The 15,295-nt window shown below is 36.1% G+C and overlaps 1 protein-coding gene across 3 annotated transcripts in view; it reads left to right on the top strand.

The window, feature by feature from the left end:
- Nucleotides 1–15,295, top strand: part of RORA (RAR related orphan receptor A) — a 353,012-nt gene extending 337,717 nt beyond the window's left edge. For all 3 annotated transcript variants that reach the window (XM_058846474.1, XM_058846475.1, XM_058846476.1), the window contains 5 exons: nucleotides 38–170; nucleotides 824–931; nucleotides 2,291–2,401; nucleotides 3,663–3,775; nucleotides 5,018–15,295. In XM_058846474.1, the coding sequence (XP_058702457.1) occupies nucleotides 38–170; nucleotides 824–931; nucleotides 2,291–2,401; nucleotides 3,663–3,775; nucleotides 5,018–5,182 (630 nt within the window). In that variant the 3' untranslated portion in view covers nucleotides 5,183–15,295. The remainder of the gene's footprint in view (nucleotides 1–37; nucleotides 171–823; nucleotides 932–2,290; nucleotides 2,402–3,662; nucleotides 3,776–5,017) is intronic.

Below are 15,295 nucleotides of genomic sequence, written 5' to 3'. Positions count from 1 at the left end.
GTTAGTAATTTTTGAATTTCTCTTCTCTCTCAAACAGCAAAGGGAGGTAATGTGGCAGTTATGCGCAGTCAAAATAACAGAAGCTATACAGTATGTAGTGGAATTTGCCAAACGCATTGATGGCTTTATGGAACTGTGTCAAAATGATCAAATTGTGCTTTTAAAAGCAGGTATGTGGGTCAGTTTTAAGGTCTGCTTCTATTAGTTTTGCCTGAGGAAGGTGTTACCTGTTACATGCAGCAGTTGCATACACATATATTCATATAGCATAAAATGATAATTTAAAATTAAAGTAAAACCTTTCAAATTGTCTGTCTTTGAAGTAACATCATCTTAGTTATTTTGGGGAGAAGCAGTTCAAGTCTATCTATTAAATTTTCATTATGGACAAAGGGAGCAATGAGTGTGTTAAGATGTTAAAATTGGGTTAATTTTTTTGTTGTTGTTGCTAATAGTGAATATTTCAGGTAAAAATCCAGATTGTTCTATGCAAGATATTGTAGAAGTAATTCACGTTACAAATACTGGACCAAGTTGTTAAGGCTTGGTGAACATAAATTTAAATGAGCTGCTTTGGCTTCAGAGACTTCATTACTCTAAAAAATTACTAGAGCTTATTAGCATTAAGTAAGTTGCTTTAGCAAAAACTTCTAAAGGGGTCTTTTAATTCTACCAGCAAACCAAGCTACGCTCTGTTACACCACAGCAACTTACTACTCTACTAAACTGATAATGAATGCAGAGCATTAGTATTAATCCTTACTTGCTCTTTGCAACTGAAGTCTCCACTTCCATAGTCAAACATACATTGTTTTTATTTTAGGGTCTTTAGAGGTTGTGTTCATCAGAATGTGCCGTGCCTTTGACTCCCAGAACAACACAGTCTACTTTGATGGCAAGTATGCTAGCCCAGAGGTTTTCAAGTCCTTAGGTAAGGAAATGTGTAGTGTTGTGTCTTTAAAACGATAAAAAAATTAAAAAAAAAATAAAAATAAAAATGTTGAAAAGCAAGGGCAAACAACTGCTTTGAAAAATCAGTCTACAGTAGTCAAATAAAAGAGTTCTGGAGCTCAATCTGCTGTTTTGTAAGCTGTCACGCTGGCTCTGTTTGAGGCCAAGCTGATTTCAGGAGGTAAAACAGATTAACTGTGTGCAGTAAAGGACTGTTGGTGCTGAAGTTCAGCATTTTGATTAGGGCAGAGCAGTTTGGACTCACTTGTTGAGAAGAGAAGCCCAGATTTCATATCTAATGTAACATTTCATATATCTTGTTGGAAAAGGCAGCAAGCAAATTAGAAGCTAATTTGGAATTTACTGCTTTGAAGATGTTAATGGTGTTTTAAAATCTGCTAAGTCCAGTTATTTGCTGGTAAAATACTGTAAATCATTTTTTTAAATTAAACTACATACAATATTGAAATTTTTTCCCATGTATTTTTGCTAATTTTAAAAGGATGTTTTCACTGAGTATAGATTTGGGCTGTAAGCCACTTTGGAGGCAGTAAAAATACATCAGTGGAGAATGCTGGACAATTACTGAAGTATTCTCTAAATTCTTTCTAAAACACTTCAAGGTAAAAGGTCAGAGTACAAACCATTCTGGGTTCTAAGGAAATATAAGTTGGATCTGTTACCAGCTGTATCCAGATGTTTAGGCTGAGGAAAACCCTTATCTCTCAGGTTGTGAGCAGGGCTCACTTGAAGGACTGTACCTGCATGTGTGACAGCAGCAGTAACCTGAATAACACCTGTGTGAGAAAGAGAACGGATGGAAGGAGACAGAGTTCCTCTTCTGCATGAACCATGTTCAGTCAGACCTTGGCTTCTCCCTTTGCTTCCTGCATGTCCCTTGTGTGCCTTTCTCTTCCCCCACTCTGTGTGCTCAATAATGTTAAAATCAGAACTTCTTCAGTCCACATTTCGAGCCTTCAGTCCACAGTGACATGACAAAGTTCCGTTTAGAACAAGAGCAAAGACAAAACAATTTTGAACTTGAAAATAAATGGCTTGAGATTTATCCATATTTACCTCACAAGAACCCAATGTAAAAAAGATAGTGTGCAAAACCTTCAGAATCTTGCCTGCCAGGATGTGGGACCCTGTAGAAGTGGAGTAATATAGCCTCAAGGATGAGTGAGATCTCACTGCCATCACTTCACAGTCCTTAAGGAGAAGACCACCTCTGAAGTGTTTTCCATCTATTTCTCATCTCCATCAGAATAAATCATCAACTCTGCAGTGCTTAAGTAGTTTTAAACAATGTAACAAGAGCTTTCCTTCTTTTTGGCAGGTTGTGAAGACTTCATTAGCTTTGTGTTTGAATTTGGAAAAAGTTTATGTTCTATGCACCTGACAGAAGATGAGATAGCTTTGTTCTCTGCATTTGTTTTAATGTCAGCAGGTAAGAAAGAGATGTTGGTTTCCTCTAGATTTACTTGGTAGGGGTTGTTTTTATTTTGAAGCCTTTTTAATGATAACGTTACAATTATCAGACATTGTGGAAATATCTTTTTGAGTGTCTCCTCACACAATTTCTTATTGTAATAAACACATTAAAACTGTGAATTTAGGAACCAATTTCTTAAATCGTAAAAACTAATCTAAACCCTTATTTTACTTGTTTTTTTCACCTTGTTGAGGACTCAGCTTCTTTGCAAAGGCTTAAATGCATTTGAGTGAGACTTGTGAGCCAATCCTGGTGAGACAGGCAGTTACTGAACTCACATAATCAGCTTTCCATGTGTGTGAGCTTGCAGCTGCGGCACAACAGAAAACTTCCAGCATTACCATTTTAGTGTGATGGGACACTTGGGAATTATGGTGCCAGACCATCCAAGTCACCCCAGAAGTCAGCCTGGGTCTCCTTTGCCTGTGGCTAAAATAACTTAATAATCACAGGTGAATGTGCACTGTGCTCCAGGTCCTGGAAAGGCTTCTTAGGTCAGGTGTAACAAGGTACTGGGGAAGAAAGCCTGGGTACTGGGGTTTGTGCCTGGCCTGATACTGAGGAAGGAAACTGTGAGTTCAGACTGCAGCATAGTGGACTCAGGGGTGGTGATGAAAACTTCTGTTAGCAATGGTGGGTTTATTGAGTCTATCATAAATATGTTCTCATGCTGTTGGCCAGACAGGAAGTGTGTCTTAGCAAGCCACACAACCCTACAGTTCTGTCACACAGGAGTGTCCAGCTAATACTGCTTTTCTGACGGAAGTTTAGCTGCTTTTTTTTAATAGCAGAATCTTTGCATCTGATTTTTCTGTAAGTTCCATTGGTTTTCTCTAAGTTCTGTAAGATCATAGTGAGAAGATCCTCTCCAACTATTTGTTCATTATATGATCTATTCATTTTCCAGTAAAAAGTTGCCAGCTTCACTTTGTAAACACCCTACATTTTACAGAGTTTTTTAGCAAATGAATAGTAGATCTTACTTAGATGCATTGCATTCTCCTACATAAGGGCTTCATAAAAGTAACCTCAAGTGCATGTAATAAATGTATTTCAAAACCTATTTATTTTGAAACCCATTTTCTATACAAAAGTATATAACAAGTGGAAGGAAGGTAGCAAACAGGAAAAATCAATCTGTAACAGACTTAGTATTTTCCTGGTGCGCTGTGATCCATGTGTCATTACGAGAAGTTTCAACTCCATTTATATTCAGATCGCTCATGGCTTCAGGAGAAAGTAAAAATTGAGAAACTCCAACAGAAGATCCAGCTAGCACTTCAGCATGTCCTACAGAAGAACCACCGAGAAGATGGAATTCTAACAAAGGTAAGAGTCATCCTGTGCCATGTCACAGGACTGTGAAGGAGTGGCTTCACCTGAACACTGCCTTGATTATGGGGTAAAAGCTCATACACAATTTATTTATAAACCCAGAATTCTTTGTTCAAAATCAAGCTGCTCAGCTGAATCTATTTACTTAAACCTAGAAGAAGTGAAACGATGATGTACTAGGGAACAAGGTTGATAATGGTCTGAAAAGGAGTATTTTTATGTGAAACTTCATGAAAAGTGATGAAGGTTTTCATCATAGTTCTCCTACACGACGCTCCTGACACACAGAATGCTATTTCCGTGCTGCAACAGGCATGCCTTAGTATTTGTGGAATCTCTGCCTGCATGACAATGAGGTTGCTATAACATGCAACACACAGACTAAACTTGTTTTTCAGACTTCTATGAGAAGTTCACCACACATCCTTTTTCTCAGTTCTTCCAAATACTGATACCTGGGAAAAAGAAGCACTACCTACTGTTACACTAAAGTATCTTCATGTAACTTCTCAGAAATGGGAAACTGATGTGATGTTACAAGAAGTAAATCTGAAGAACTGGTGAAAGATAGGCACTTCACTTTTATCTTGCAGACGTAGTTCCTTTTACACCTCTGCACAGCCAAAAAGCTTATGCTTTGCTTCATACCACAGAATTAGTTACAATAGAAGCAGGATGGTCCAGCCTGGGCTCTGCAGATTTTCTTAATTTCAAATCCTAGCTCATGTAATTTTGTCTCAGTGTATTCTTGGGATACCTTTGTCGGAAGAAAGTCTTCCATATGCTTTGGTACAAACACTTTACTTTTTAACTTCAGGGAGTAACCTCATGATATTTTTGAAGTACATATTTTTTACCTTATTTGGCTTAAGGTAAATAAGTCTAATCTATTGCATTGCCAGTTTCCTCCATAATATTCACAATGGGTTTAAAAGCAGTTGGGATTGCCTTCTTCCAAGAGGATAATTTAATGGATGAAGATCCAGCCCTGAAATACTCGTTTATCAATCCAGTGAGGAAACCTAATGCTACATTTTCCTAAGAACTTAAAAAAGATTACTTCACAAATAGCTCTGAGTCGATTACTTAAATACTTTTAGCAAATACCCATGACTGTGCATCTGAAATGTCCTTGTTAAGTAAATAATTTGGTTTGGGAGAGCTTTTATCCTTACAGCAAGATTGGGAGGCCTGGTTCCATGTATGACCATATGACTTGTGTTCATTTTTTTACAGTTAATATGCAAAGTGTCTACTTTAAGAGCACTGTGTGGACGACATACAGAAAAGCTTATGGCATTTAAAGCAATATACCCAGACATTGTGCGACTTCATTTTCCTCCACTTTACAAGGAGTTGTTCACTTCAGAGTTTGAGCCAGCAATGCAAATTGATGGGTAAACGTATCACCTAAGCACTTCTAGAATGTCTGAAGTACAAACATTAAAACAAAAGAAAGGAAAAAAAAGGAAAAAAAAAAAAAGAAAGAAAACCAAGACACTTTATATGGCCCTGAACAGACCTAGGGAGCCAACACACTGCACATCTCTTGGCGGTCGGGGTCAGGCGAAGGATGGGAAACAATGAAACAAAGTTGAACTTGTTTTTCTCATGCATATGATTTCCATTATGCCTACAAATATGGACCCTTTTTCTGTCTCAACTTCTCAATCCTTGACCTCTGTTTACACAGACTGAGGGTTCTAATGTCAGAAGGTTGTTTTCTCCTGTAGTTCACTGCCCAGACTTTTGACAGAACAATCAATTTGTTGGTCAGAACAGAGTCCACCTAGTAATCAGCGACTGGTGTGCATTGCAGAGATTTCAGCATCAGTTTGCACAACTTGCTCATTGTTTCATGAAGGACGATTTTTTCTCACCTACCACTGTTTGCCAGTAGACAGAACGGCATGAAAAGGGTCCATAGCAATAGCAACAATAGCATTATAATATATTACAGGGTAAATGGGCATGAAGACTATATATAGCAAAAGAGATATTGTTTATATATTGTTTTAATTAATATAAAATGTAGTTACTGGTATAGCTTTTCTTGTTGAATTGATAAGGCACTTTCATTTTGCACCTTTTTCTTTAAATTAAATGCTAGCGTGTTCATTGTTGTGTTGCATGTGCACCAGAAATTCAAGTTTAACTGAAAAAGGTTTGGCAGGTACTGGTACATTGGGAGGTATTTATGCTGCTGTTTTCCATGTTACTTTTAAAGAGAGGCTGGTCATATCCTGAAATGGTTAGAGATTTCTAAAAGAGTTGAAAATAATGACAATTTTCTACATTAAAATAATCTTTACAGAAGTTAAATTCAAAGGTACTTTTATTTTCAAATCTTTCAAACCTGGAAGTTTTAAAGTCAAAAGTCTCGTTTTCAAAGGTTCTGGGTTTCCACTGTTAGAGTTGAACTAATTAATTACAGATCATTTACAAATGAGTAACACAGCATCTTTGAAAATCAGGCTATTAAATTGTGTATTTCTGCCCACCATAAATCCAGGTTTGAAAGAATTTATTCAAGTCTGTATCTACAGTAAAAGTATGTGTGTATGACATGCTTGCCAAAAAGTAATTTTTATACATTACATACTTTTGTACTCCATATTGTAAACAATGCCTTCAAATGCCAAGCTGTAGCCTATCACAATCCCTAGGTTTGTCTTTGACTTCAGTGAGATGAGACACACTGACCCCTGTTCTTCCAGCATCCGGCAGTTCAGTTTCAAGGAGCTGAACAGAGAAGTCTGATCTCTCCTTGTTTAAAAAGATGCACTTTAAAGTTGATAGATGGGGACAGACTAAGAAAGGAAAGGCACAGTGTTGCTAGAAAGCATTAGTTTGTACTCAGTACAAGCCTGGAAATCATTAATATGAGAAACCTGCATTCTGTAATTCTGATTGCTGTATTGCATAACCAACCAATAAGCTGAATCTTGCAGTGTTATTCATTACCATTCCCTTCAGGAAGAATTCTGTCTCTGAGCAAAGCTGGCAGTAAATGTAGTTCTGAAGGAAGCAGATTCACATACATGACATCACAAATTAAACTGTGGCTGTTTGAGCCAGAGGTGTATAATTGGGTTTGGATGAGATGAAGATGCATAACTGTATGCCCTGTAGGCCATCACAAATGCAGTTTTGATGAAGTACCTGAGAAAAAGCTGGGAACATCAAAAAATGAAAAGGAATGAGACGTAATGTGCCCTACTGCTCTAACTTCCAAGGGTAAACAATCTCTTATATATCTTATAGTTGTTGAGAAGTAACAAGTGACTAGAAACACACCAAAGCCTAAGTATTTTTAAAAGGAGAATCAGATCAGCAGGTTCTTATTACCAAAATACAGGTTTATTCTATAATTTGAACATGTTTCCTTTGGGGTCAAATTAAGACATTTATCTATGAAACATATTAGAACTGTTCCAGTCTAGCACATCAGGGAAGGTTACAGCTATCACTCATCTCTAGGCTTTGAAAGGAGGGCTAGAGGAGAGCATCACAACCTGGAGTGTGGGAGGGGAGCACCTGCAGTGCTGTGAGCACTGGGATGGAGGCAGGAGAAGGCTTTTGGAAAAAGTCCATAGAGCTGTCTTTTTCCTGCTCCATCCTGCCTGCTCCTGAAGAGGCAGCTCACAGCCCAGCACAAGCTCTCTCCACTCCCACTGAAACACTTGTCCTAGGATCATTGTTTACTTTATTGGAGTAACTGGCACGATATGGTACTTGCATTCTAATGTGTGTTCCTATTTTTGAAGCACCCCTTTTAACTAACAGATGTTTTCTGAATGTGACCAGCCTTAGGTGCTAGTCCTGTAAAGATCAACTAAACTTAATCTCAGTGTCAACTAATGAATAGTGAAGAAAGACCTGTAATTTATTAGACAGTGAGATACACCTCCTACTTCTGACAATGTAGGCTACCAGGTAAAGTATTTGGGGATTAGTTTTCAGCCACATCCTGTTCTTACCTTTTCATGATGAATATTAGTACTTTACCAGGCATCTAGCTGCCAGTGGCTTTGTTTGGAATCTGTTTAGCATATTTACATTCATAAATCATTGACAATATAAGTCTTGGAGCATTTTCTAATAAAATACATAACAATAAAAAGGTTTCAAATAGGGCCTTAGCTGAGAATGATCTTCCAGGCCAGAAAATACTGTTGTTTTTGTTTGTAGGAGCTCGTGTACTGGGACCCTGTTAAACCAGGCTGAACATAGCCCAAGTAACTCTGCTTTCCTGGTCACAGTTACCAGGCACTTGGCAACAGAGTATAATTTTTGGATTGGTCTTCAAGGAGAGAGGAAAAAAGGGGTACAGCACAGCAGACCTACTGATAAGACATCTGTTGCCAAGGAGGTTTTTATGCAAGGGGACTCAGAATAACACCAGAGTGGCTGGTCAGAGATGGCCATCTAAGAACCCAGCACAACAGAGGAAATGCCCTCTGCAAAACCCCTGAGACTGTGGCCTGGTATCAGATGATCAATCAGTTAAAAAATACTGGAGGTCAATGGATATTCACGAGTATTTTCATCATCTGCCCAGTTCACTACAAATAAAAACACTAGGATAGCGGAACTTAATGTTTTAAGTTTTGATGACCTAGTCCTTAGAGTCTGCAAAGATATTTTCCTTGGGAGTTATATGGAATTATATAAACTGGAGACGTTTTCTGGCTTTCTAGGAAGAGCTACTAGACTATACTGTCATCTGAACCACCCTAATATGTCATCACCTCCAGCATTTTTTGATGTATGGAATTAGGTAAAAAGGGAGGCTGTTTTTAAGTTTGGTTGTTCTTTATTAGTTTATAGTATGAATACCAAGATATTTGTGTATGTGCACCTGTGTGTGTGTGTGAGAGAGTCCATTGTGTGCGCACATGAGTGTATGCGTGGGATGTGTGAGCGGCTGCTTCTAGGCTGTTAAGTGTCAATGGAATAAAGAAAATGTATTCAAAATACTTAAGTCAAAAATAGAAGGTGGTAAAAAGATTTATTCTATACAAAGCCTTGTCTGGACCACTTTAGAGAGACTTCTATTTTTTTAACCCTTCTATAAATGTTTGATGGCACTTGAAATATTCCTGCAATAAAATGTGATTTGTGTAAACATTAAAAAAAAAAAAAGATTTTGTAATGTGAAACAATGAAAGAAAGTAATGTAATTTTTCTAAAAAACAAAAAAAAAAACCACAAACGAACGAACTTTGTATTATTTTCTTGATGGAATTTGTCTATTTGTCTTTGGAAAACTTTTTATTTCATTGAATGTGCCATAGTAGAGGTGCGTTTTTCTTTTTCTTTCTTGTTTTTTATTTTTACATTTTAGATTTAAGGAATAGCTGTGTTCCGACATTCCAAAATGCAAGATGACATAGCAGTCATGATTAAAAGGTTTGATTAGTAAGCTTCAATCATTGTTGCTTTTTTTGCACATGTTCTTCATTCCTCTACAGTGCAATATGTACATAGAGCACTTGCGGGTGTAACCTTGATCCCTCAGGGAAAAATACATATTTGTACAGGATTTTTCTTTTTTTTGCCTTTTTTCTTTTCCTTCCTTTTTTTCTTTTTTTTTTTTTTTTGCTAAGGAATGTCGATTGAATCACTTGTCTGTTGTTGAGGGGCAGCCAGATAATAATCCTAAACCACTGTCACAAAACATTGTTTAAATTTTGTGCCCTTTTATTATTTAAAAAAGAAAAATAAAAGTTATTTTCTGACAGTTCTTTGTGCTGATTGGTGAAAAAAAGGGTAAATAGATAAGCACCTTATGATTGAATTAACTGTGAATGACAATCCATCTCGTTATCAACAAGAGAAGCCCTGTCATTTTGGAGCTGGGGTTCTAAGTCAGAAACTAATGTGCTCAGGGATCTTCTAAAACTCTTCAACAGGGTGGCCAGTACTGCTGGTGGAACAAATTACTTTTTAAAAAATATGCTAGTATTTCTTCCCTTCCCCCCGCCCCCAGGCACAGGAGAACTGGCTATTTTTTTTAACTAAATGCTGTGTGTGCCTCATTCTCTTGTTCACTCTTGCAGTAGAGCTGCTTTTTGGTTGGTATTGTGCTCAAAACAGGAGTACTCCAAATAGCACAAAGATTTTACAATTGCATTTTAGAAAATAAATGCTGAGTCACTAAATAAATTATTGAAATTAATTTCAATACCCTCTGGACATTTTTATAATGATAGGACAGCTTTTCCAGCTGAAATTCAGTGTTCTGCAATAGAAAGCAGCTTTTTAATATTTAAATTATTGTCAAAGAAAATTAATCAGTTTGTGAAAATACAGTAAGAATGAAAAGGTCATGGTTAGGTTTCAGCAATGAAGTCACATAGAAGGGAACACTGACCTGCAGGAATACAAGAACAACACTTCGAATGTTGTCTGTTGTTGCTGCAGATGTTTCATGGTAAAGCCAAAACCTGACTGGAAAGAAACACTGAGGCTGAAGAAATTTTCATATCTAGTACATCAAATACAGCAATTCCAAGTGATTTTTACAATGGCACCAAAACCCAGCAATGTTTAGAAGTCTCCCAGTGCCAAAGTGTAGGATGCTGGAAGCCTGTCCCAATTAGCTTTGTTTTATGGCTTCACATTCTTTTGAAAATGCAAGTAGGAAAGCAAATAAACAACTCCAAACAAAATGAGCAAGACTTCAACACTTTGGTTACTTTGGAAAGAGAGTGAATTTGCTTTCTCCATCAAATCTGTCTGCTTGGAGAAAGCCCCAGTTTTCTGGTATTTTTGAGGGTTTTTTCACGGGTATATGGCTTCCAGTTGGTTACTTCAGATTGTTTAAAAAATAGGGAAACCGTACTTACAGTCAAGTTTAGCTTGGAATGGCTTTCCGAGGCAGACAAGCACTTAGCAAGTATGATCAGTTGGTGTTCTGGCATCTTCAGCAGAAGAGAATTCCTGCTACTGATTCACAGTGGACCCTATTCTTTACATACTTGCACATCAATTAAACACTCTTAGAATGGACAGCCTATAAGAGGTTTTAACTGCGTAGTGGGACGATCCAAGCATTACAGTATCTGTTTTTGGATTGGCATAGACAATCCCCAGTCTGTACTTGATGAACAAAACAGGTTACACAGTGTAAGCTGTGCAAATTACGTGTATTTTTTTCCCTAGACATTCCTAAACTTCTCAATGTAGACAAACCTATTAATATAAATGCCAGAAACAGCACTTACTATATACAATATCCAAAAATAATAAGCAATTTTCTCTTGAGTATTCATTGTATGGAATTCTACCTGTGCTAGCGGATTCAGATTGCACAGAACATCTTTATTTTCCTTAGCTGGAAAAATACAACTATTAGAATTATTTTTAAATTATTAATACTAATATTTATTACTTTTAAAGTTACATCCATTAATATATTTGAATTTTAGCCTCTTACTTTCTTTTTGTTTAACTATTCCTGTCAGTAAATCATTTGGTGGAAATGAGGGCAAATACATACAGATACCAAATACAACAACAAAAATAAGTTTTAAAATGTAAATGAGTATTTATTTTAAAATCCTTGCAGTGTGTGCTTTAACTCTAGTACTGTGATAATGGCTTGCTACATAATGCTAAGTCACCGGACTTGAGGGGAAAAATACGTAACATAATATACAGTCTATCTCTGGAACTTTATTCAGGTACTAAATAGAATTTTAACATCTAAACAGAAGCTGTATTCTACCTTTTCCATCTATAGTGTAGCTGTTTGGTTTGGGGTTTATTTTTTTGCCTTTATCACTGGTAGAATATAGCAATAACTTTATAGCAATAAATAGGCTATCCAAATAAGAAACAAAACATGATAAAGGCTTCAGATCAATACTCATAGGCTCACTTCTTCTGCCACAATATTCACTTGTATGTCTTCCCTCATAATCTTACTACTTCTTCAAGCTGAACTTCACAATCAAGTTGTTCAACTTAATGTGTGACATCACACTTTGTTAACATCTGCATGTTTCCAATGTTCATGTGTCCTATGTATACTTGTGATCCTATGTTAGTGTTTCTCAAGGTTTCTGAAAGCACAATCTCTGTGAGACAGATTTCTGCACAGGGCTCTCTGTGTTGGAATTGACTTACGTTTCCTGGGGCAGGGCGTGTCAATCAGCTGGAATTTCTGGCAGCATTTCCTAACTGAAGGAACCAAGCTGCTGCTGGTAGTTGGGAACTCTCCAGACACTGCAAATGCAAACTGCAGTTCCCAGCCGGCCCTTGCAGCTCCTCCAGGCCGTGGGGCTGAGCTGCAGCTCCTAAGTTCCCTGCCCAGCGTGCTCCTGTAGCCAGAACAAGCCCCTGTACCGCGCTGGAGAAACTGCACTTCACAAAGAACCGAGCTGGGTGTGCCTGGCAGGGTGTTTTGATCATAATCAAAACACTTGAGCAGCATTCAAACAACCAGTTGTGACTTTCAGTTTGAGAAACACTACCCTGAATTACCCCACGAAGTCTTAATGTAGATGCACAAACTTTACAGGAACTTGCAATCTGTAATGCTATCTATATATAATGCAGAGAATTCATAAGCAATACAGTGAATTTTATTTCACAAAAAAGGCATACGTACTGTACACCTTTTTAAATCCAAAATGTTCCTCATTTCTACATTGATTTAGAAACAAGTTACCGAACAGTGGTTACTATTTGAAGTATTAGGACATTAACTGGCTGCTTCTTTATATGTAACTGTGTTGTCTGCCTGCTCCTTTTCTGGAGATGTGTTTTTGTATTGGATGTTTGGGCCAATGGGAGGCTTCAAGCTACAATGTATTTTCCCAGATTAAATATATTTAACATATGACAAACCCCAGACAAGGCTTTTTAAAATGTATAAAGAACTGCAGTGTTAGGTGGTTTATTTGCAAACTGTTTTCAATGTTGTCCATTTTTATGGCACCTTTAACAATATTCTTGTTTCCAAAGTACAAAAAAAAAGGTTAAAAATATTCTAGCCATAACTGAATGTCAAGCAATAAAAACAAATGACTTTTTGTGCATAGATTTAAAAGAAATACAAGTTTTAGACATCTGCATGTAAATGCAATCTCTTGTTTACTGCTTTCTTAAACTTGAGCAACTGATTCCTTATTTTAATACTAATTTAAGGACTTGTAATGGCCTGTAAACATTTTATCTTGCTCTATTCTTTCAATTCTAACTTTGTCTCTGCTTTGGAGTCATAATATTTAATGTTGTTCTGCTCACCTCTATACAGTTAACTTTTTGCTTTCATTCTGTATAGATAAAATTATACTATAAACAGCCTACACAGCGCAAATATTTATCTGTTTATCAAATACCACATTATGCTGTATAATATCTGTTTTACTATATAATCTATTTTAGACATAGCTGTTTAGAACTAGAGTGTGCTATTTTTGTGTTTTTCTGATGTGTGGTGCTAGATAAGTTACTTTTGTGAACAAAAACAAACAAACCCCTTTTATTCCTAGACAATACCACCTTTGGGTCTTGTTAATTTCACTGAGTATAACTATATATAAATATATATATTTGTGTATATATATATATACACCAACATATGCCCAACAAGTACCTGTATCAGAGTACAAGATTTGGGACATGGTTTTCTCTTTAAATGCATAGTGTCATTATATAAATTATTCTATAGTATATTTAATAAGGAGAAAATTACTTCAGCGGTACAGATACTTGATATCAAATGTAGAATTTTTTTCTACATTATTAACATTATTAATTATTAATGTTATTAAAATTGTTCTGTCCAGCTTGTTATCCTTTTGGTTACTAAAACAGTCTGCCTGTATTGTATCAAAAATAAGAAGAACATCTAATCTGCCAGTATAAAATAATTACAATATGCTGTTTGTCTGAAAGGGAGGTAGTTATTTGGCTTGTTGGGAGAATTCTATCTTGTTGTTGCATCAGAAATTTATAGTGTTATTCTGCTGGGTGCCTTCCTCCCTCCTCACTTTAAATAGGATCTGTACACACTCAGCCTGCAGATGTTACTGGGCCATGCCTACACACTTAACTCCAGTGACTGTAAATAGGAATGTTCTGTAAATCTGCCATGATAGATGGATGGCTGAATTCAGTCCCTGGATATGCTTTATACACCATGCATACATATCCAAGGACAGCCAGTAGCAACTAAAGTTAATTAAGAAGTGGAATTTGCAACGTTTTGTCAGGTACGGGGGTTTTGTTTTTATTTTTTCATGTATACCTTAATTTACGTAGTCATATACCCTTCAAAATATTCCTATCCCCTGTTCCTTTCATTCTAGATATTGTTTTCATGTTCATTCTTAAAAACTGATGGATATCAAATATCTAACTAAGGAGGTAATTAACCTTTTAAATATTTATTAGAATTTTTCTGTAATATTACTGAATTTATAAGATCTTTAGCAAAGATTTTTGAACAATTTATTAATAACAATGTTTCTGTTTACTGCACTTTTTGATAATAGAAGGTAGTGAATTTTAAAGCCATGGTTCTTGGCTTCCATGCACTGCTTTTATACCCTCAATCCAAGGAATATATATATATAAATAATTTTTTTTAAACAGCAAACATACTGTTGACCTAAAAACAAACTTTACTGCACCATGGGTATATTTTCATAAGTGGAATGTTTAACTGCAAACACTATCAGGACAATTATAAAAACCTCTTGAAGCTACAATCTTATTTAAATATAAGCCATGAGAATTTTGTTTTCCCTTCTTGATTTAAGTCACCTTTTGATATTTTCAAAGAGAAAAGGACTCACTCTTAAATTTGTACGTACCAACCTATATGTAATGCCAGGAACACATTCTCCCTGTTGTTTTAATAGTTTGATATATTTATGCAAAACCATTTGGTTAACATTTATCCTCCCTCTACTAAATGTTCAATGTACCAATGCCAGAATAAATGCTGATTATAAATATACATCAAATTGAAGATGAAGCACACAGACTTAAAAACCTCGTTGAGTGATATGCTCAAATTTCTGTAAATACACACAAGTTTAATGCAATTATACTGTACATGTAAATATGTGCTGTCTGTTATGTGTACAGTATGTATAAATTCCTTTTCTAGCCACAATAAAATGTAAGCCATCAAGAGGAATACTAAAGTGGTATTGTACTAAACCTTTGCTAATGATCTTTACCCAGTCACTTCACTTTTCCCTTCCATAGACCTTTCCAACTCACGATAGCCTGCTTATATTCAAGTTTGTTATTTTACTTGGTCCCGAAAAAGTATTTTGATTCATTTTGTAAATATGACTGTAAAAATAAGAGATTTAATGTTGTCTTTTAAATACTCCAATTTTCATTCTAATATGAATGTTGTTATATTGTACTTAGAAACTGTACCTTTAATATTACATTACCTTTATTAAGTGCATTGAACACATCGATTTTAGATGTGCTTTATGTACTGTTATCCTGTAATAAAACTTCAGCTTCTAATGGAAAAAA

This window comes from Poecile atricapillus, chromosome 11 (genome assembly GCF_030490865.1).
Source record: "Poecile atricapillus isolate bPoeAtr1 chromosome 11, bPoeAtr1.hap1, whole genome shotgun sequence".
Lineage (NCBI taxonomy): Eukaryota > Metazoa > Chordata > Aves > Passeriformes > Paridae > Poecile > Poecile atricapillus.
The sequence above is the reverse complement of the archived record's forward strand: the minus strand, read 5'-3'. Positions and strand labels throughout refer to the sequence as shown.